Source organism: Aulonocara stuartgranti (assembly GCF_965226115.1).
Source record: "Aulonocara stuartgranti genome assembly, chromosome: 9".
In the NCBI taxonomy this organism is placed as follows: Eukaryota; Metazoa; Chordata; class Actinopteri; order Cichliformes; family Cichlidae; genus Aulonocara; species Aulonocara stuartgranti.
In genome coordinates this window covers 30,725,992-30,734,797 of record NC_138960.1, presented here as the reverse complement: position 1 = coordinate 30,734,797, position 8,806 = coordinate 30,725,992, and the positions used below count along the sequence as shown (strand labels likewise).

At 41.9% G+C, this 8,806-nt stretch overlaps 1 protein-coding gene across 1 annotated transcript; it reads right to left on the bottom strand.

The window, feature by feature from the left end:
- Nucleotides 1-275: 275 nt before the first annotated feature.
- On the bottom strand, nt 276-7,675 carry eef1e1 (eukaryotic translation elongation factor 1 epsilon 1). Its single transcript, XM_082547551.1, has 4 exons — nt 7,536-7,675; nt 6,164-6,361; nt 3,736-3,831; nt 276-2,105 (listed from the first exon to the last, which is right to left on the bottom strand). The coding sequence occupies exons 1-4, from the start codon at nt 7,617-7,619 to the stop codon at nt 1,962-1,964; spliced, it is 522 nt and encodes a 173-aa protein (XP_082403677.1). The 5' UTR covers nt 7,620-7,675; the 3' UTR covers nt 276-1,961.
- Between the last annotated feature and the right edge of the window lie 1,131 nt (nt 7,676-8,806).

Below are 8,806 nucleotides of genomic sequence, written 5' to 3'. Positions count from 1 at the left end.
TCAAAACTGCATTCCGATCTAATGTTAACATAACCGGGAGGACAAGGGCTTCTTTAATGGTAGAGAACACCATAAAAATGCTCCAGCTAGTCACAAGGCTCACTCAGATGACTGCAAGCGGTTTATATCCTTCACATCTACTTTTATAACACTTGCCACAAACACACAGCGTGCAGTCTTACAGAACCCTGCTGAACAATAGCTCTGTATTCTGGCTGTGCAAAACAAATTCATGAAGAATATGCACACTCTGTAAGAAATCAGGGGTCATGAGCTGCGGATCCCTTTGATTTATTGGCACAGGATGAGCATCATGATTACACCGGATAACAAACCGCTGAGGTTTAAGCAATGAACAATATGCAAGACATGCTGGCGGGAAGGGGATTTAAAACAACAAAAAAACATGGCTGAAAGGTCAACATCTAAAAACAGAACGATAAAGCTATGAAGAGTATTACATAAAGTTGTCAGTCCCACCATGTAAGAGCTGTAAGGTTTAAGTAAAGGATGATTTTATGGCGTTACTCCTCTAACCCTACCTCATTCTGCTTTTATCGTAGCTTCATGATGCTAAAACACAGGTTAGACCAACACTGCCATGATTTGGCCTGTAAATGGTGCTAATAGCAAACAGCCAGTCAGCAGCAGTGAGGCTTTCGGAGGCACTGATTATTGTTCACATGTCACAAAAAGATCCCTCTGCCTCTGGGTGCTCTTCTTCTCTGCGTGGCCCTCTCTCCTTTCCTCCCTCGCTCACTCTCTGCCTCCCTTCGTCCTTCTCTCTTCAGTAGCCCCATGGGAGCGTGAGGGTTGAAATGACACACAGTGGCTGACTGTCGCCCAGGGGCCTGGGTTCTGGCCTTGGCTGGCTGGATCTGTGTGGCAGCTGGTGAGCCCGCTGCCCTCTCTCTGGCCTGCAGCATCAACAGTGGTGGTAGTGGGACTGATTGGAGCCTCACTCTGATCTCTGACTCTGGGGCTGACGCTCAACTGCTCACTGCTGCCCACACAGCTGGTGGTGAGGAAGTGGAACACGGAGCGGGGATGTAATCAGGAAAAGAACAAAAACACGCACACAAGCACACACACAGAAACTAAACCGTCCACTAAATGCACACGGAAAAACGAAATCCTAACATAATAGCATCAGATACAAGGAGACGATGGCAATACCCACAAGTCTGTGGGGTCACGATATGGAACCTGGAACATCCTAGAAATGGGACCGACTGTGAGGCTGCACGGAGGAAGCAGCGTTTCCCCAAGGACATAACGTGCTTCCAGTTAAGTAACATCTTAAACCTTCTTTGAAACTGTAATACTTATCACATGTTTGAGTTCAAGGCTCAGATTAAACAAATAATCATTCATAAATAGAAACACCTTTCAGCCAAGCTAGCAGCATTTTACTGCAACCCACAAAGCCACACAAGACTTTCCAAAGTCAAAAACAAAACAAACGGCCTCAAATCGTCGCTCCCATCATCACTGAGTAAGCATTGAGGTGCCAGACTTCTCATAGTGTTAGCATTACTGAGTCACCAAAGGGTTACAGTGACAGACACCCTTCTTTCCTTCACTTCCTTCCTTCCTAACGCTTCATTAAAACAAAAAGCCTACTCTATCAGGCAATATATTTATTAAAAACAGTGACCTTGTGTGAAAGAATGATTGAACTGAATTACATTTGTAGTAGCAGTTATTCCCTTTATAGTACCTAACATAGAAAAACTTTGTGTTCTTCGCCTATCCTACATAACCAAAGATAAGAGTACAGGTTTGCGACTAAAACAAAAACATCTAGGCGAGAATAAGAATCTGAAACGCAGAATATCAGTGTTACAGTATGGAAGTTATGATCGTGATGTGACGCAGTCTTGGTAAGCACACGAGTTGTCCAGATCTGCGGCAGGATAGTGATGAGTGAGACTGGATAGGCGGAGGGTGGTGGTCAGGTCTCAGTGGTGTCTGCTGGTGTAAATTCTGTTCCTGAGCACAGCTACTGGAGGGAGGTGGTGCCGGACACCAGGGTAGCGCTGGATGTGGTCGAACCAGCGGGTAACATTCACATACTGCTCCCTGTCCTGGATGGCCAAGTCAACCTGGGAAAGAGAAGATCATTGGAGGTGACGCGTTTAACCGCATCGTGAAGGCGAGTTAAACTGACAGAAAATCTATTTAACACAGTCAAAGATGGTTTAACATTCATGAGTTTCCTCCAAAAACAATCAAATATGAACCATTACAAGTATAAAGCAGTGCGTTTCCCTCTTCCCTCAGTTTTATCCTGTTATCAAAAACATGTTAATGCTGCCTATCTGGGTCTCAAATACACTCGCAAAATAGATTCTTAAACACGAGTTTGACTTCCTGGTTAAATAAGGATGAATACAATCAGTAGAATTTACTCTCATTTTGGTGAAAACCTGGATACTTTCTTCTACACTATTTAGAAATCCCATTAAATGAAGAAGGAAAAAAGGAATCCAGTTTTAGTGAAACTCTTATGAGGAAAACAAAACGCTAAAGAGAGGCTACATGTAAGCAATGCTTACATTCATGAGATCACATGCGAGAAGTGTTGATGCACTGGTTTAGGTTGGTTTGAATGTTCTTATCTAAAAATAATTACACTTGAAGAACAGCTTCATGACGGCTGCCTTTTTTATGCACTTTTGATGATGTGCTCTGATTAATATGGCACTCATATGTGATATAAAACATGTATTTGTCTCTGCTGTCACAACTGAGCAGATATCAAAGCCTGAAACAAACCAGTTACAAAGTTCAGCAGATTTCACATGATGATAATCACATGGTAACCAATTTTACACTGGTTTTCTTTTAGTTGCAGCATAATGCAGGTGGACAACTGGGAATATTTGAAGCACTAAAATGGCCTTGGAAAACATTATTAAGCGTGTTTTTTTTTTAAATCACATAATTAAGCGGAATATGGAAATTCCTCAAAACGGACAACGATCCGGCCTACAACCATTCCAGCATCAGTCAGGTTTAATGTTTGTGTAAAGTAGTTTCCCATGAATTGAACATCAGCGCAGGCTGTGGTTAAGGGTCGCACTAGCTGACCTTCTGTCCCCGAGGTTAAAAACCACACTGACTGCAAACCAAAGTGACGCCCCTCTGCCTGGTGGCGTGGAGTGGGAGGAGGTGGGGGCCTTCCATCTTTGCCACAAAAACTGACATCTCTGAACATGTGATCTCCCCCCCCGCCTCCGTCTCATTCTGCCTTTCCCATTTCTGAACTCGCTTGTTTTTTTATCCTGTAAGGCGTAGCAAACTTACTTGTCCCTGGTCTGAGGGTAAAGACATCACTTTATGCCACATCGCTTGTTTATTGCCAGCTTGTCCTCGGTGCCCTGTGGCCATGTGACTGGTCTAATTGTACGTTATGCAAGATGACAAATTCCTTATTAAAGTTGAGGTTTGACCGAAGTGATTGTTGATAAGGAGAGAAAAGCGTGAAAGATGGGGTGGATAGATGAATCCTAGGTAAATGATTGTAAGAATGTAATTAGACAAATAACTTTGAAAAACCTAAAGACAAGTTTCTAAAATGTTTGGTTGTTACAAAGTGTTTCCTAGAAGCACATTATAAAGATTCAAAGTTAATGTGAACACCCCAGAATACATTAAGTTGATAAATGTGTAGAAACATTGAGGCTTACGAGTGAAGTCGGCACATAAGGGAGCTTCAAACAGGTAACTTACTATGACTGGATGGATTCCATAGTACATAAAAACATCAGCTAAGGTGAACTGGTTTCCGGCCAGATAGACCTTGTCTTGCAGGTAGAGATTGAGGTCCTGAAAGAGGAAATTTCAAGAGCATAAGACACGCTATGCAAATCAGGTCATTTCTTATGATAATTTATGCATTATGGTAAGTATTTCAATGCAAACACAAATGTCTTAATGTGACAGATGGACACATTATATGAATCACTAATGAAGCATCCCTAAAAAAAGAGATGCTGGGACTACGAAATGTTACTGTCTTGATGGACGGTATAGACTTAAAGGGGGCACATCAGCAGGTTCATTAACCTATATATCTGTGGGTGCGTGAGGTACACGAGTCTGGTTCATGGCTTGCGTGCGTGTCTGTGTGCTGCTATGTGGATAGGAATAATATGTAACCTGAGGGGGAATGTCATCTCTCCCCATGACTGGCGACTTAGCACAGATGCTGTACAAAACGGGCTATTTGTTTACTTCTCAACCAAATGACTACAACTCTCGCTTGCAAATCTAATGAAGCCGTCTTAAACTTGGGCGGCACGTCGTGCACTCCTCAGTCTGTGTCTGTGCAAGCAAAGTCGTGCATGGAAGTGCTGGTCCCTGGGGAAGGGACCATCTTTAGCACTTGTACATTGTGCGAAGGCGAGGGAAAACTCCAAACACACACAGAGCATCTTGGGGGCAAATGGAGTTATTGTGCGGGAAGTGTGGGTGATGCCAAACAAGGCATGAAGACTGCAGACTTCCTCCCCTTCCACAGTCAGATCCTTGCTTTTCTGTAGCCTACAGCCATCAGGCTGAAGCCTAGTCGAGCATCAGAGGAGAGGCAGCCCTCCTGCTGCCCTGCACCCAGCACATGGAGCTCAAACCTGGGTTCTTTGCTACCTGCTAACTGTGCATCAGTGCTGTTGTTGCATTCAGATAAAAATCCTACAGAACAGTCAACTCGAGCTGATGAATAACTAAGAAAAGGAGATACAGGTGCACTAATGAATCACACCTTTTCTTTATTATTTCTGTACAAACTTGATGCTCCAGATGCTATTTTTATTGTTGCTGCCATTCTTGGACTCAGACACAGTGATCTCTCGAGTTTATACCACTTTCATTTGGCCTTCAGGCAACCATAGCCGTCAGTACTCTGCTCAGTACTCCATCCATCCATTTTCTTATCTGCCTATTCAGCCTTGGATATAGAGGGAGGTTGAAGCCTGTCCTGGCTGACACTGTGTGAGAGGCTTTTTACTTTCAATTGTAACACCTGAAAACATTAAACAGGAGTCAAAAAAACAGAATAAGTGAAAATTATTTCTGTTTACACTGAGAGTTTACAGTTTTGTCAAAAACTGAATGATCGTGCTCTCCACTCACTGAAGACAAAGTACTTAGCAGATGCAATCATTTGTATACTACAGCATTTGCATGCTGAAACAAAAGATAATAGTCAAATTGAGTGGCAGCAGGAAGTCTTCAATACTGGCCTGATTTGTTTAAAGTGGAGTGACAGACTTTCACCAACACTCAGCTTGTCTCTGGGTTCAGGGCCAACCCAAACTGGCTTGTTTATCAACATATTACATGAGTGACAAGATGTTTACTTCGGAAACAAGTCTCAGCTTGCGAAGCAAAAATGTCTTATTTGCATCCTGGGGTGAGAAAGTTTAAAAACTCCTCCAGATGACACTTTTATCTGAGCATAATTTAATGGGAGATGACTGGTGTGCTTAAAAGGAGAGCGTTAAGGATGCGGCTCAAGCAGCAGGACAGGACAGGGGGCCACCGGGCACCAGTGCTGAGCTGCTCAGGGCGACTTCCGTCTGTAAGTGGCACCATTAAAATATTTAAGAGGCCTGTCCAGATAACATGCTGCCGCACAGCATGACTTCTCAGCCATGCCACAACAGCGTGTCACGCTGAGAAGTGCGCACATACACACACACACACACACACACACACAAATGCACAGACACTTCACGCTGACAGGACGGTGCCAAGAGGCGCGCGGCATCCAGCCGACCAGCGGCTGACGATCCGTTTCACGCTGACTGGCGTCAGGCACATTAGAGTATTTTGCTCTGTCGCGTGGGGCCATGTCACTGAAGGGCCATACATCAGCCCGTATTCCTGTCGCTCGCGCCTTAATAAGGCAAAGAGACACACACATTGACCCAACTGGTGGTCACAGGAGGTCAATGTGGAAGAAACTGTCAAAGAAACTCTCAAAGAAAGAGAACAATTTTAACACTGATTTTAGCACAAAGAAAAAAATAAGACTTCTAAGCATGCTTGGAAACATCAGGATTAAAATCTGGGATCATTTTAAGTACGTATGCATTTAACTCTAGAAATGCTGTTTCAATGAAAAGGAAAGGATTTCCTTGAAAATCAGCTCTTTTACCTTTAGGACGGTCTTGATGTCTTCCTTTGTGCAACTGTCGAGTTTGGTCACTCTGTACTCGAGCCACTGCTGCACCACAGCTCTGCTCTCTGCGGTGTCACCCAGCAGCTCTGGGCGCTTGGCCTCTTTCGCCAGGTGACAGGCGATGGTCACCAACCCCACCAGCGGAGGACCATTATTATTCTGTAGCACAGGTACCTGGAGGGCGAGGAGTGACAGTGAGGGGTAGTTACAAACAATCATTTGAATGCATCAGAAGCCAGCACTGTCTTTCTAAATAACACGCTTCATTTCCAGTGATTGCAAAACGTCCCTAATAAATGCATTTATTTTATTAGACTGTCTGGATCTCATATGCACGCCGATTATCAATGTGTAATTTGGAAAATACTGATTAGTGAAATTACGATGGACGGTTAGGTTGATATCCAGAAGAAAGAATTTAATATGGGTGGGAAAAAATACTTTCACAACTTTTCCTTATTAACCTTTCACTACAGCATCCGTTAAAAAAATCTGGAGCAGATTGCTACCCCCACTTCTACAAAAACATTATTTACTGTTGTTTTATTTACTGACATATAGATAGATAAATTCAAATATCCAGTAGCTGCATTTAAAAACAAACATACGTCCGGTCATAAATATGAATAAAAGGATAAAGTAATTAATGTTAAAAAAAAAAAGACTGTTTAAAAATACAACAAAAACGGCTTAAGGTTTTTAGGAGGACGCAAAATGTGTATGAATGAGTGATGATGATTCGATGATAAGGGCTTCATGTTGAAACTCTAATTTGTTCATACTTTATAAGACATTATTATCAATAGCTATAATTTTTCGCAATTTTCCGTTTCGCAAATATGTTTATTTTCCCCTGAATGAAAATAAATTGCATAAAATAAATAACAAGAATTTACTATTATTAGTACTACAAATTAAATTTATATTATTCTAAACATAGTTCTATATACACTACTAGAGTTCACTTGCTCTGTCCATCCCATGGTACTGACAGCTAACTCCTCCCCTCGCTTAGTTTCAATGGACGGCTATAGACAAAGCATGGGGCTACGTCTATTATAGCTTTATGCTATCCACTATCCTGACTTTTCCCAACAAGACCGCTGGCAAACACATCTCTCTGCGTGGAAATGCTGGGGTAATGGAGAAACTTAGCTGACAACAGACGAACAGCCCGATATAGACACACTATAAGCACAGCTTTATTTCCAACACACATGCATGGCGTGTTAGCACTCCCCTGCTATAGCTAGGTGTCCCGGTTACAACAGCTCGGAGGGCGCCTTTCAATTAAAATGGCAATTGTATCACCTACAGTAAATGACACAATAATGAACCGTTATATCACCTTTTTATCCCCCTGCGTACTGTACTTATTCGCCTTTTTTTGTCCAAGGTATTTCTCCAGCGAAGATAGCTCCCGCAACGCCATGTTTGTGACTGTCGGACGGGCAGGGTAATGTGCGAATGATGTGATTGGCTTAAAGTCGCAATTCCCGCCCACTCACGCTTGACTGACTGAAGATTTAACCAAAGAAAACTTGGCATACGAATCCTTTCATTGTATTGCATCAGAGCTTCGCCCAACTTAACCGATGAAACCAGTCTGTGAAAAAATAAAATAAATTAAAATACAGATACCTTTATGTTTTATTTAGTAAGGGCTATTATATAAAATTGCTATAAAATTACTTTGTAAGGAACTATGATGATAACAACAACAACAACAACAACAATAATAATAATAATAATAATAATAATAATAATAATAATAATCTCCAAATAGATTACATAATTTTTTATTTCAGGAAACAATGAAACTCATTCCTACATATACATTAATTTGATCATAGATTTATTGCAGATGTTTTTTAGATCAACCTGTGGATGCAGGTTACAATGCAAGGTGTCGCATGAAATTCACTGGGTTCAGGTATTTTGTTTTTATGACTTTCACACGTTTACACCCAAATAAATGTTGCTGCCATGGGTGGAGGAGAGTGCATCTACCAGACTGCAAAAATTGCTAAAAATCAGCTCAGTGAACCTGGCACTGGCCTGGCCTGGCCTGGCCTCTGAGCTCCCCAGATTCTAGACCAATCAAGTGTTCATGGGATGGGATGAAACAAGCCTGATTTGTAGAGACCCCACCCTGCAACCCACAGGATCTAAAGGAATGCCAGCGTTTTACTGCCAAGCACAATAGTACACACCCAGAGGTCTTGTGTCTTAGCCCCAGCAGACCAGAGCTATTATGGCATCACAAGGCAACCCGCAGTATTGTGCAAAATTCTTGAATCATCCTTCTTTTTTTTTTAATATATCGATGGGCGCATGTCCAATATTGGGTGTAACATAGTAGTGCACTACTGTAATAACATTACATAGTTCAATAACAAAGTAATGTAACTTGCTACTGTACTAAATTTAGTAATTTGATTACAGTTACAGTTATGCTGTTACTTTCCTTACAAAGGGTTCTTCAGTTATCTCTGTGCAGTGCAGTTAGAAAGAAACATTTTTCTTCCTTTATTTAAGTAACATACTGCATTACTTATTGCTTTCTGAGCCAGTCTATTGATAATACAGATTAAAAACAGCTAATCCAAACTATTAGTC